General features: G+C 35.2%; 1 gene segment (V, D, J or C); it reads left to right on the top strand.

The window, feature by feature from the left end:
* LOC114633268 overlaps positions 1-11930 on the top strand; it is a 65861-nt gene extending 53931 nt beyond the window's left edge. The window contains 2 exon segments of the V gene segment in view: positions 8467-8814; positions 11926-11930. Of these exon segments, the coding sequence occupies positions 8467-8814; positions 11926-11930 (353 nt within the window).
* The last annotated feature ends 3143 nt before the right edge of the window (positions 11931-15073 follow it).

Here is a 15073-nt window from a genome sequence, read left to right as displayed (position 1 = left end):
CTAGTGCTGTTGAAACTACAGATAATTTTAACAGTAGCATGAGTTACAGAACATATTTTTTGTATTTCCAACTCAGATGCCTAACATACAATTGTTCTGACTCAGTCTCCATCATCTGTTTTTGCATCATTGGAAGAAAGTGTTGTCATTCACTGTTTGATCAGTCAGCACATTATTAACATATGTTGGTACCAGTGGAAGCCAGAGAAAGCTCCTAAGATCCTGTACTATGATGCATCAAACAAGGATGGTGTCCCACCAGTGCTCACTGGTAGTGTAAAAGGAACTGAAAATTCACAGTCAACATCAATAGTGTCCTGTATGAAGATTTTGCGAACGATTACTGTCACCAGTCTGATGAGTTTCCTCCCAAAAACTACAGGTCATAACACAAACCTTCAAAAGAAGCAAAAGATTTGATTAGGATGCCCAGTCATTCTTTTGTCTATCTCCATATGTTGATAGTATATTGCAAGTATTTCCAAGCTTTGAAGGCAATTTTTGAGATTTTAATAGAAGCAGCCATGGCCTCTTGTTGACTTTGTTAATTCTAGGCATTCGTAACAAAAATATTCTGTCATCTTGACATTGTTTAAATTCATAAAAACTGGTCATTTATAAGGACTGCCTCATCAAAATCATTTTGCAGTTGCCCTATGCCATGCCATTGTTTCAGATAATTAAAACTTTTTTCTCAGATTCCTCTGAAGTTTCCACAGTCTGACGGCCTCCCAGGAGTTTAGCTGCACTCAGTAGGGGACCATCCCAAACAACCACAGCATTTGAAACACCAAGGGGACCTTGGGATTCAGGACCCATCACTCCCCACAAGCCCCACCATCTGAACTTCAGTCTGCTTATGGCGTATCCCTTCCATAGGGGAAGATCAGCAACTTGTGTGATCTTCTAAACACCCAGTCTGAAGGCCTGCAAGGAGCTCTGCTGCATAATGGGAAACACGGAAGGGACCCTTTCAAACAACTGAAACAACTGGGAACCCTGAGGAGCCCAGGGAATTCAGAACCCATCCCTCACCTTGAACTCTACCACCACTTCTGTCCTGTGCGAATCACCAGGGGAGATTATCATCTTTACTGATATTCTGAACATCTTGATATCTGAAGGCCTCTCAGGAATTCTGGTGCAGTCACAGAACCAGAAACCACAGTCTGAAGGCCTCCCCAAAGAACAGTTGTATGCAGGGCAATAGATTGACTGTTCCATTGAAGACCCAACAATCTTAAAGCCTCTCAGGAGATCAGCTACATGCAGGGCCGCAGATCATCAGGTTGTCTGATCCTCTGAAGACTCTACAGTCTGTAGGTCTACCAGTATATCTGTTACAGGCAGGGAAACAGATCAGCAGCTTGGTTTTCCCTCTGAAGAACCCACAGTCTGCTACAACCAGAGCCACAAGCCTCCCAGAGACCTGCAGCAACCAAGAGACACAGGAGATAAGCACTAGACAGAGACACACAGACCACCTAACAATAGAGATAACCAGATATCTAGAGGCAAATGCAAAAATACAAGTAAGAGGATCCAATATGCTTTGGCGTCATTAGAACACAGTTCTTCCAGCACAGCAAGACTTGGATACACCAAAGCACCTGAAAATCAGGTTGCTGACCTAAAATATCATCTCATAATGATAACAGACTCTTTTAAGTTGTATATAACTAAGTCACTGAAAGAAATACAGGAAAACACAGGTAAACAGGTGGAAGCCTTTAAGGAAGAAATAAATCTCATAAAGAAGAAAAGGAAAAACAGTCAAACGGTTGAAGGAATTGAACAAAACAGTCTAAGACCTAAAAGTGGTGGAAGAAACAAGAAAGAAAATAGAAATGGAGGCTACTCTGGAAATTAAAAATCTAGGAAAGAGGTCGAGAAATACAGATGCAAGCATCACCAACAAAACATAGGATAGAGAGGAGAGAATCTCAGGCATAGAAGATACCTAGGAAGATATTGAGAAAGCGGCCACAGAAAATTTAAAACATAAAAAAAAAAATTCTAAATCATCCCATCCTGGAAATCCATGAAATAATGAAAAGACCAAATCTAAGAATAATAGGAATAGAAGAGAATGAAGATTCCCAGCTTAAAGCACCCAAAACATCTTCAACAAATTCATAGCAGAAAACATTAATAACCTAAAAAAAGAGATAGCTACAATGTACAAGAATCCTATAGAACACCAAATAGATTGTAACAGAAAAGAAAATCCTCTCATCACAAAATCAAAATACTAAATGCACAAAACAAAGAATATTAAAAGCTGTGAGGGGAAAAGACCAAGTAACATATGAAGCCGGATCTATTAGAAAAACACCAGACTTCTCAACAGAGACAATAAAAGCCAGAAAAACATGGACAGAGGTCATGTAGACCCTAAGAGAACACAAATGTCAGCCCAAGCTACTATACCCAGCAAAACTCTCAATAAGCATTGATGGAGAAACCAAAACATTCCAGGACAAATCCAAATATAACCAATATCTATACCAATCCAGACCAACAGAGGATTCTAGAAAGAAAACTACACAAGCAGGGAAACTACACAAAGAAAATCAAACAAACAAACAACCCCCACAAAAAAAACAACTAAAAACAAGCTATTAATCATCTCACAATAAATTCAAAAGGACAAGAATCTTATATAGATAATGCCATGTACAACAATAAATATCTGTCTTTAATATCTCTCAATGTCAATGGACTCAATTCTCCAATAAAAAGATATAAGTTAACAAACTGGATACATAAACAGTTTTCAGCATTTTGCTTCATATGAAAAACAAACCTTAATTACAAAGACAGCTACTACCTCAATTAAAAAGACTAGGAAAAAATCTTCCAAGAAAGTGGCCCGAAGACACAAGCTGGAGTTGCCATCCTAATATCCAATAAAATAGATTTTCAGCTCAATGTTATCAAGCGAGATGGAAAAGGACACTTAATATTCCTCAAATGAAAAATCCAACAAGAGAAAGTCTCAGTTCTGAATGTCTATGCCGCAAAGGCAAAGGCACGCAGATGTATAAAAGAAACTTGACTAATGCTCAAAACACACATTGAACACCACATAATATTGGTGGGAGACTTCACCTCCCTATTCTCACTATTGGACAGGTTATTGAATCAGAAAAAAAAGTGAGAAAGAGTGAAACTAATAGAGGTTATAAACCAAATGCATTTAACAGATATCTACAGAACATTTCATCCTAAAATAAAAGAATATACATTCTTCTCAGCACTTCATGGTACCTTCTCAAATACTGACCCCGTAATAGGTCACAAAACAAGCCTCAACCTATCCAATAAATAATCTCATACACCCTGTCAGATCACCAGAGACTAGGGCTGGACTTCAATAACAACAATACCCCACAAATTTATGGAAACTGAACAACTATCTACTCAGTGATTTCTTGGTCAGGGAGGAAATAAAGACAGAAATTAAAGAGGTTCTGGAATTCAATGAAAATGATGACACAACATACCCAATCTTATGGAACATGATGAAGCAGTGGTAAGAGGAATTTCAGAGCACAAAGTGCCCTGGTACAGACATTGGAGAAATCCTACACTAGCAACTTAACAGCACACCTGAAATCCGTAGAACAAAAAGAGCAAACACACCCAAGAGGAGTAAATGTCAGACAATAGTTAAACACAGGGTAAAAATCAACTGAATAGAAACAAAGAGAATGATAGAAAGAATCAACAAAACTAAAAGATTTTTTTTGAGAAAATTAACAAAATATATAAAATCTTAGTCAAACTAACTAAAAGGGCCAAAGACAGTATCCAAATTAAGAAAATCATAAATGAAAAGGGAGAAATAACAACAAAAATTGAGGAAAATTTTTTAAAAATATCATCTGATACTACTACAAAAGCCTATACTCTACAAAACTGAATAGTCTAGAAGAAAGGGTTGATTCTTAGACAGATACCATGTACCAAAGTGAAATCAAGAATTCTTGAGCAAGTAAACTATCTAAACAGGTCCATATCGCTTAAGGAAAGATAAGTCAATAAAACTGTTCAACCAAAAAAAAAATTGAAACAGGAGGAACACTTAATAACTCATTCTATGAAGCCACAATTACTCTGATATGTAAGCCACACAAGTACCCAGAATAAAACAAAGTGAAACAAAATAACCAAAACCAACCAAACAAAACCCCGAGCTTCACCCAAACTTTGGACCAATTTTGCTTATGAAGATCAATAGAAAAATACTCAATAAAAATTTTGCAAACTGAAACAAAGAACACATCTCAATCATGATTCACCACAATCAAGTAGGCTTTATACTAAGAATGCAAGGTTGGTTCAATACTTCTAAACCATTAACATAATCTACTATACAAAAAAACTCAATGAAAAAAACCCACCTGATCATCTCATTAGATGCTGAAAAATATTTGGAAAATGCAACACACCTTCACGATAAAAGTACTACAGAGCAATAGTGATACAAAATGCATGGTATCGGTACAGAGACAAGCAGGATGATCAATAGAATAAAACTGAAGACCCAGAAATGAAACCACACACCTATGGTCACTTGATCTTTGACAAAGGAGCTAAAATCATCCTGTAGAAAAAAAGGCAACATTTTAAGCAAATGATGATAGCTCAACTAGTGGTCAGCATGTAGAAGAATGCCAATTTACGTATTCTTATCTACTTGTGCAAGGTTCAAATCCAAGTAGATCAAGGACCTTCACATAAAACCAGATACACTGAAACTAATAGAAGAGAAACTGAGGAAGTGCTTTGAACATGTGGTCAAAGGAGAAAATTTCCTGAACAGAACACCAATGGCTTCTGCACTAAGATCAAGAATTGACATACGGGACTTCATAAAATTGCAAAAGTCACTGTCAATAGAATAAATTAGCAACCAACAGATTGGAAAAAAATCTTTACCAATCCTATATCCAATAGAGGGGCAATATCCAATATATACAAAAAACTCAAGAATTTTTAGTCCAGACAATCAAATAGACCTTTTAAAATGGAGTACAGAGCTGAACAAAGAATTCTCTACTGAGGAACTTGAATGATCAAAAAGCACCTGAAGAAATGTTTAACACCTTTATTCATCAGGGAAATGCAAATCAAAACAATCCTGAAATTCGAACTCTCATCAGTCAGAATGGCTAAGATCAAAAACTCAGGTGATAGATGCTGTTGAGTATGTGGAGAAAGAAGAACACTTCTCCATTGTTGGTAGGATTGCAAGCTGTACAACCACCTGGAAATCAGTCTGATGGTTCCTCAGAAAATTGGACATAATATTACCTGAGAACTCAGCTATACCACTGCTGGGCATATAATCAAAATATGCTCCAACATATAGCAAGGATATTTGCTCCACTATGTTCATAACAGCTTTATTTATGATCGCCAGAAGGTGGAACAGGTGTTCACATGTCATGCAACAGAGGAATTGATACAAAAAATATGGTACATTTATGTAATGGAGCGCTATTCAGCTATTTAAAACAATGAATTTATGAAATTCTGAGGAAAATAGATGGAACTAGAAATATCATCCTGAATGTGGTCACCCAATCACAAAAAAACACACATGGTCTGGAAGTCTTTTTTATTAATAATGGGGTAATGTAACATTTTGATATTCAGACGTCTATGTGTCAATATTCAGACCCGTGATCTTCTTTAAGTTTATATTCAACATCTCTGAAAGAAAAATGTCTTATTAAGACCTCAAATTTTAGCATCTCTTTTTCATTAACTTTACTGACACCTATAGTGTTATATAGTGTGAATGTTTATAAAATAGTTAGATGATAAAATAATCAATCAATTCAGGCCATAGAGTGTGAAATGCTGATGTAAGCGATATTACCATGAACCAAGACAAAGAATCTGAGTTGCTGTTCTTTCCTGATGACTATAATTATGCAAAAACCTGAATTATATTGTACTCACTGCTCAGTCCTACATGTGAGGAAGCACACACAGAAGTCTGTCAACTACAAACACTGCATCAAGTGACCAGGAGAGGGAGCTATAATATAGGCAGAGAAGGGCAATGTGACCTGTCCTGTCAGTCTCAACACTTAACAATATGAACCAACCATCATTGCACAGATATTCCTTTTATCTGGTGTCCTTGCCTCTCAGAATGTGCTTACCTGTGCTGTGGGATGCTCAGCATACACAAAGGGAAATAGAATAGGAAGATGCTGTCCTATTACTGATCACTGGAGTACTCATTTGGATTTCAGGTAATGCTATTGGATAAAGCAAAAGACCAAATAAATAAAAAAGCACACAAATACCCACTTTTCATTCAGTATATGGAAATAGTGATTACTGGAGAATTTTTGCTGTTTATATCTGAACATTTGAAAAGATAATGTATTTTACTTTTTCTCTACTAATATTTCATGTGTGTTGTTAGTCTCAGTGGGTGACATTGTGATGATCCAATCTCCAGCTGCCCTGCTGTAACTCCACACAAAAAAGCTATGTGTTAGTCTTTGTTTCATTTCACTGTATTTATTTTGTTTTACTTTAATATCATTATTACATTACTTGCTTCATTATTATTACTAACTATTTCATAGAAGCATGTTTATCTTACAATTATAGAAAGAAAGGAGTAGGATCCTGATGGAAGGGTCATGAGGAGGACCTGAGAGGAATAGAAGGAAGAGACTCCATAATCAGAATATCTTATGTAAGAAAAATGAATTTTCAGTAAAAGACAAAAGGCATAAAGAAAGGAATGAAGTAAAAGTAAAGAACAAAATAGAGAAAAACAAAGACAATAAACAGAAAGGCAAGAAGGAAAGATGGAAGAAAGGAAAGAAAGAAGGAAAGGAGACAAAAAGAAAGAAATATTGTCCATGATATATTAATCTATATATATGTGTTTGTGTTTTAATGATTTCAGGTGCTGTACACAGTTTAATATGCTATGCAAGCTGCTTCACATTGCAGTTTTATTGGTCAATAATTAATATATGGTAATTGCACACATCTGCTCCTTGTATTGACTTCCTGCATGAAGCCAGTCTCCATTATCTCCAAGGACTCTTCCTAAATTTGCTCATCAAGTGTGATTTACTAGTTTGATTTTTTTTCCTTTTGGGATTACTAGAATAATCTTAAGATACTTCCCTATCGCCTTTACCAACCTCTCATCCCAGTCATGCACAAAACTTTCTTCCCAAGGTATCTGGCTATTTACTACCCTGTCATATGTGTTATACTGTAATCCCTCCAAAAGCCTCCCAATGTGGGAGCCTCATTCTAGCTTCTTACATCAATGCATAATCCATATCAAACAGAAAAATTGAAATTCGAAGTCACAATTCACATTTGCAGAAAGAATGTGATAAATATATATGAGGGAATAGAATGCTTTAGTCGTTAGAATTTTCCCAGGACCGTACATTTTCCAAAACTTTCATAATTTCATGAGTCTTCATACCTAGATAAATTCCACTGAACTAATGTTCTTCATTTCAAAACATTGTTTGAACATTCTAGAAATATTTCTGTGACATTGTTCATCACTGTTGTTGGAAAGACATCCAAGATGTATTATATGGCATTTATTGGGGTAGTGATAAAATATTTTGATATCTCAACCTCTGAAATTCTTCTTTATTATAGCAGATTGTAAATATTTATAAGGATTTCATTTCCCCCTCTGGAGAAAGATGTCTTCATAAGATATCTAGAATTTCATACTTCTTTCAATGAAATTTCAGTAGTGTGATAACACTTTAGTTTTACTGGTTGTTATGCTACTTTGAATGTTCAGGTGCTTTTAGAGGCTTCAGCCCACACTGTAAGAAACATCCAGGAAACAATGTAAGCCTGGAGTAAGACCATGGATATGAGATGATCTTCATTTTAAATTGCTAAAGGTATCCCAGAGGCTTCTTAGATGATGCTAATTATGTAACTATGTAAGTAGAAGCCTAGTCTTCTTTAAATTTCAACATCTCTTCAGGTACTCAGCAAGGAGATAAGTATTCTAAGAAGGCACTAGGATCCTGCTCTTCTGGCAAAGTCTTATTACAAAACTTATGAAGTCAGTATAATTTGCATAAATACTTCTTCCTTTCAGTGCTTCTGCCCCTTAGAGTGTTATAATAAGGCCTCTATCAGGGCTGTGTTGTGATCCATACAAACTCTGGGAAAATTCAAAGATGGTGTCCACACCTAAGTTTCTTGGACTTTTGCTTTTCTGGATTTCAGGTATGACTGCTTGGACATGACAGTAAAGTGGAACTATTATTTAAATATGAAATTTTCTTCTTTTATTCAGTAGGCAGCACCACATGGGGTTTGACTTCCTGTTTAAAGAAACTGATACAATGAAACTCTTTTATTTTTTTAAGTAGTTTAAAAGTGACTTTCATGTTCAATGCTGTATCCTACTAATATTTTTCCCTTTTTTTCCAGCATCCAGAGGTGACATTGTAATGACTCAGTCTCCAGCTATCCTGTCTGTGACTCCAGGAGAGAGTGTCAGTCTCTCCTGCAGGGCCAGCCAGAGTATTAACAACTATCTACACTGGTACCAGCAAAAATCACATGGGTCTCCAAGACTTCTCATCAAGTATGCTTCCCAGACCATCTCTGGGATCCCCTCCAGGTTCAGTGGTAGTGGATCAGGGACAGATTTCACTCTCAGTATCAACAGTGTGGACCCAGATGATTTTGGAATGTATTACTGTCAACAAGGTAACAGCTGGCCTCTCACAGTGATACAGACCATGGCAAAAACCAACAGAAAAGCAGAAGTATTAGGTAGGGCTGCTTTAGCTGTTTGTGTTAGTTCCTCAACCTTCTTCAAAGTGTTTCATATATGGAGCCAGCTGTTAGTTTAGAGAAATATTGGAGAAGACTGGAAGTCTCCCTTATTTCTGAATTCCTATTCACTCTATTTCAGCACTATTGTACATAGCTTACAGTTTTACTTGTATAATCAGACAATCTTCTTCCAGTTACTGCAATCAGAGAAAATCTTATCCTGGATGGACAGAAAGAATGATTGACTATTCCAAACTGTTGGAAATTCAGATGAAGCATTGTTTGAAACAATCGCATGTACTTACTCCTGTCCACACAAAGATTGGAGTGCTCAGTCTCAGTCATTCAGGGCTGTGTTGGAAAGTTTCCTATACATATATTACAGTAAGTGAACAACACGTGAATATAAAGTATTTTTTATGTTCATGGATTTTTATAAATTGACCAATAGGACTTGGTTAAAATTGCAAATTTCTTTATGAAATATTTGCTGATACTAGTTAATAGACAAAAAATATGTTGAAACAATTAAACTGTCACTGAAGTTTCTGTAAATCTCTGGACTTATTTTAAATCATTGTAAGTTCAAAAGAGTAACAAAATGAAGAGTTTTTTTTTTAAATAAAAACAATGGAACAATGTAGAATATACTAGTATTTCAAGTCACTTTTACCTCCACAGAATTTTATTTAAATAGATCATGTGTAGAATTTCATTTGAAAAACATCAGTGTAATATTTGTAGGTAAATGGGTAGACGTTTCAAAAATGAAAACAACCATGGTGATAATTTTTACTAAGTATGAAAATAAATCTAACACACAGAAGAACATTGCAAAAAAGAATTTTCAAGCCTTAAATAAGAGGTCTTTCATCAAGGATTGAGTACAATAGAATTGGGCATAATAGTAAAAAAGACAGCTTTGTAAACATGATTAAGAATTTGAACTTTGGTAGGGTGTGCTAGTTATGTCTCTAAACACAGCATTTGGGTTGAAGAGCAGAGTATCTCCAAGAGTTCAAGTACACTCTGGTTTACACAGTAAGATGCAGGCAAGGTATGGTCTCATCATAATTAACTGCCTCAAAACAAAGACAAACAGAACTTTAAAAAACATTTTTTGGACACCTTTATTTTCTTCCCTAATTTAAAATCTATAAATAACTCAGTGTGTGTTGTGATTGTGTGTGTGTGTGTGTGTGTGTGTGTGTGTGATGTCTCTGTAAGATGGCTAAGTCAACCATAAGTAGGCTTGAAAACTCCAGGGGATTGATAGTAACTTCCTTCTCTATCATTATTCACTTTTAAGGTTTGAGTCAGGGTTTTCCGCTAAATCCAGAATTTCTTATTGTCTAGAATAGTTCATCAGACATACACTTTGATTTGATTTTCTTCATGCTCAAGTGTTGCAGTTTTAGACAAGTGTGGCTGAAACTTGGTTTTATGTGAATGTTGAGACTTGACTTTTCCAATTTTTTTCCAAGGGAAATACTTTACAGAGACCACACTCTACTAGAAACTAATTTATTAAAAATAAAAAAGGCAGTATTCACCCTCAGTATGTGTTGTTTGATATTAATTGCAACACCAAGAACAATAAATTTCATTTACTTAATGTCCAGTTTCCTGTTCATGTATTAATCTGTGAAGTATTTCTGACATTGTACACATTGTGAATACTTTCTAGTCTTGACACTATGGATTCTTTTAATAAACCTTTCTCAAGACTTTTCCATAAGTTTATATTTGGGGAGAATATATACCTCAATAATACATTTTACCTAATATTTAATAATGTATTTTAAGATGTGAGATTATGTGTTTGATTCTATGATATACAAACACATCAATTTTATATACCTTGTATATTTTATTCTTCCAATTTTTCACCATGTCAATTTTGAGTAAAACTTAAAATGTTGTTCCAATACTATTTAAGTTGAGAGAAGCTAACATATATATGCCCTTCTTAGTTTTGACTCATTTCTTGAAAATAACAACAACCAAAATAACCAGAAGTTTGTTGGTCAAATGTCACCTCAAATATCTCAAATAACAAATGAATCATATTCTGTTATGTAAATGTATTGCATTTCCATAATCTAGCCATCCATTGATGAGCATCGAGGGCATTTTTCATTTGTAGATATTATGAGTAAAGCAGCAATGATTTGGATGAGCAAGTGGTGCTACAGTTAAGTTGTAGAGTCCTTTGGGTATAAATCTAAATGTAGTATAGCTGGATCTTGCAGTATATTCTACTTCTAATTTTCTGAGTAAACTTCACACAGATTTCCATAGAGTTGCGCGTTTGTGTTTCCATCAGCTGTTTCACTTTCTCCACATTTTCATCAGCATGAGCTATCATTTGTTTGTTCTTGGCTATTCTGGTATCCTGTCAAAACTCTGACCCATAATTGTTTCTGTCTGAAAGAACTGCAGGAACAAAAACGGAGAAGAGCCTGAGGTAAAGGAGGTCCAGTGACAAGCCCAAATTGGAATCCAGCTGAATTGGAGGCCCCAAGGCCTGACACTGTTACTGAGGCTATGAAGTGCTCACAAAAAAAGGGGCCTATCATGACTGCCCCCCGAAAGACCCAACAAGCAGCCAAGTCAAATACAGATGTTTACACCCAACCAATGAACAGAAGCTGATGATCACTGTGGTTGAAACAGAAAAATGCTGGAAGATCCTGAGGAGAAGGGAGACACTGTAGGAGTACCAGCATTTCTAGTTAACCTGGATTCCCTAGATTTCTCAGACACGGGACCAACAACCAAGCACCATACAGTAGCTGATATGAGTCCCCCAACACATATACAGCAGAGTAATAAACTATAACTTCTTTCTCTTTTATTAGTTATTAGTGTGAAATTTATTCTTGATCCAGAGCCACTGTACCTGTCAGGGATTCCAGGGTGGTGGTGGAATCATATAGTATAGTAGTTTTGGAGCCTGGCCTGTCCCCTCATAATCCATTATAAGTAAGTGGTTTCATTACTGTGTACTGAAACAACTTGACGTACCATCTAAAAAGTAGAAAAAAATAATTCAATTTGCAAATATTGTAAGCCATATTCATCATTTGTTTTTGTTGTATATTTCAGGGTGAATCACTTTTCATGTTCATGATTTTAATTCATGCTTCAAAAATACTTAATTCCACAAGCTAATTAAAATAATTCAAGGCATAAAGGACTTTCTAGAATTAATTAATCACATGTTGATTACAGAAACTTGCATATTGAGGTGAGCCTTATGCTTTCTTTATTAAGAAATCCTCTTGAGAGTAGAAGACCTTGCTTGATTTTGATCACTTTCAGTCTCCCAAGACTAAATATTACATGCTCAGACTGGGCGACCAGAATGTACAGGCTGTATATAGACAAAATCTTTTCTGGTAGCAGGCAAATTCACTGTCTTACTCTATCTGCTTTTTCATTCAAGCCCTTTTTGAGATCTAGAGCATTAGCAGCCATCTGAGGTGAGAAGGGTACATCTATTTGAGCAGTTGATCTAGGAAGTCCTTGTCAGTCAAGCCACATTAGAGATGAACTTTGATCTCAGATATGGACTGAAGGTCTTCTCTAGGCAAATTCTGAGTTGAGTGCAGCTGTGTAGTGAAAGATTTCTTTTCTTTGAGCAAAAGATGATGTAATAATTTCTGTGTTTAAAGAAAATAAAATCAATAACAGCAAAATCTTTACCTGAAATAAGTGGCATTTCAAATTTTCTTACTATGTTTTTTATTATTATTTTACAAGTGCTCTCATTATATTGCAGTTTTGATTAGTAATGTAAAACATATAGTAAATGGTGTAATACATAATTTTATTTTCATGCATGTTCACATTACACATGGAGCATCAGAGAATGCCTAAGACCCCTGATGCTCTCCTTTCAATCAGTCATCTACAACTTTCATATTCCTCCAAAACCACTCAGAATTGTTTGAATATTATTGAACTTGAATTTCATAATTTGGAGTATTATTTTTGTTTATATAATGCTTTTACAACGCACTATGATCCTCAAGAATTTCTTTCTTTACTTTTCTGAGACATGAATCTTTGTTGCTCCCTCTTTCCCTCATCATTAGCATAGAAATTGCTATGTAGAACAGGTAGACTTTGAACTCACAGTAATTTGGCTGTTTACCGCTGTACTGAGACAAAAGACATGAACCACCATGTGTTGTCACAAATGTGTGTTCTTTAGTTTCTTGTTGTGATATTATCATTATTTGTGAGTGTGGATTTTCATTATTTAAAGATAACCCTACAAATAGTATGATTTCAATTTGACCTCCCTTTCACATTGAAACCTGCCATTCCAGTGGCTTCTAATTAGAATTAACCTCAACAAGATAGATAAAGGCTTTTGATATATTGGACCAACTTTGTATCCCTAGATTGAAGCCTACTCAATCATGGCGAATGATGGTTTTGATGTGTTCTTGGATTTGGTTTGCAGGAATTTTATTGAGTATTTTTGCATCAGTACTCACAAGAGAGATGGATCTGAAGTCCTTTTTCTTTGTTGGATCTTTGTGATGATGTGGTCTGTTTTGATAATTTACCTGCTCTTGATTTAATTTTGGTATTTGTCTAGAAATCCATCCATTTCAAATAGACTTTCTAGTATTGTTGAGTATCAGCTTTTGTACTAGGATCTGATGATTTTTTAAAATTGCCTCCATTTCTATTGTTATGTCTCCCTTTTCATTTCTGAATTTGTTAATTTGGATAATGCCTCTGAACCCTTCAGCTAGTTTGGCTAGGGGTTTATCTATCTTGTTGATTCTCTCCAACACCTTTATCATTCTCCTTAAAAGAATCTGTTGTTGTGAATTTTCTGTATTATGTGAAGGGTACCTTAATTTGTTTTTTAATGTATCTATATGATTCATAAGTAGATCACATACTATTTTCTTTAATTAGAGTATAATAATTATTATTTCTTTTTATTGCTATAGTGTTACTATTGCTATGATGAAATATCAGTACCAAAAGTAAGCTTTGGAGGAAATAATTAATTTGTTTTGCACCCTAAAAACTATGATTTCAACTTGACCTTTCTTTCACCTTTCTGAATTGTTGTGCACCATTGAAGGAAATAAGGACAAGAACTCAAACAGGCCATGGCCTTAAAGGATGAGCTAATGCTGTGGTCTTGGTAAAGTACTGCTTTCTCACTTGCCTCTCACGGCTTGATCAATCTAATTTCTTATACAATACAGGAACAACAGCCCATGATGGGCTAGTCTCCACCATCCATAACTAATTTAAAAACTACCACAGGCTTGCCTACAAAATCAGTCTTATGGAGGCATTTTTCTTAATTGATGTTCTCTTTCTCTGATAACTTTAGTTTGTGTCAAACTGAAGTAAAAGTATTCATCACAGTCACCTTTATTGTTATCAATTCCTGTACACTCCCTTTGAGTTATGATGGTAACCTCACCGTGTTAACACAATTATTTAGATATTACACTACAGAAGTAATGGCCCTCAGACACCTAACAGAGGAAGAGAGAAGTAATGTGATCGATATATATATATATATATATATATATATATATATATGGACAGGATAAGGGAGACAGAGATCGTAGAATGACCTAGAAATAATCCAATCATCCCCATTTCCTTTTTATTTTCAGATAAAATATTATAGGTTTAATTAAAACTTATTTCTTACCTTAAGTATGCAAAATATAGACTCCACAACATGCCTAATTTTTACTTTGTAGTTTACAAATATAAAAATAGAAGTTTGTTTAAATATTACCAATTTATTAAGGTAAAGAACTATATAGAAAGACACATTTGTTCTGTTTAAAGGCGTACTTGGGAATATATCATTGTACAAATTATTGGACATCTGAAACTACAGTGCATAACAGACTGTCCACATAAAAGTGTTACAGAAATAAACCAGGCATATTTACTTGACTTAGGTCATAAATGTAGATCAGTAGACAAAAATAGATTTTCTTTGTCAAAGTATGCAGCAGTTGGAGAACTTTGGCTCCCTCGTTTGGTACCTTTAAAACCATGACTCAACAAGCACCATCATTTAGGCTATTAGAACATGTTCTGTGCCTAAATTGTTTCCTCCTGCTCTGACACAATAATTAATTTTTAGAAAGCAAAGAACCAGTACTGCTCTGGTACAGGGTCATGCTCTCATCTGTCCTTAATGATCTCTTTGGTGTCTACAAAACACTCTTTCTTTCCTTTGCAGCGATCTGAT

The sequence above is a fragment of the Grammomys surdaster genome, unplaced genomic scaffold (assembly GCF_004785775.1).
Source record: "Grammomys surdaster isolate TR1022 unplaced genomic scaffold, NIH_TR_1.0 573, whole genome shotgun sequence".
Classification (NCBI taxonomy): domain Eukaryota; kingdom Metazoa; phylum Chordata; class Mammalia; order Rodentia; family Muridae; genus Grammomys; species Grammomys surdaster.
Note: the sequence above shows the minus strand (reverse complement) of the source record. Positions and strands in the feature narration are given on the sequence as shown.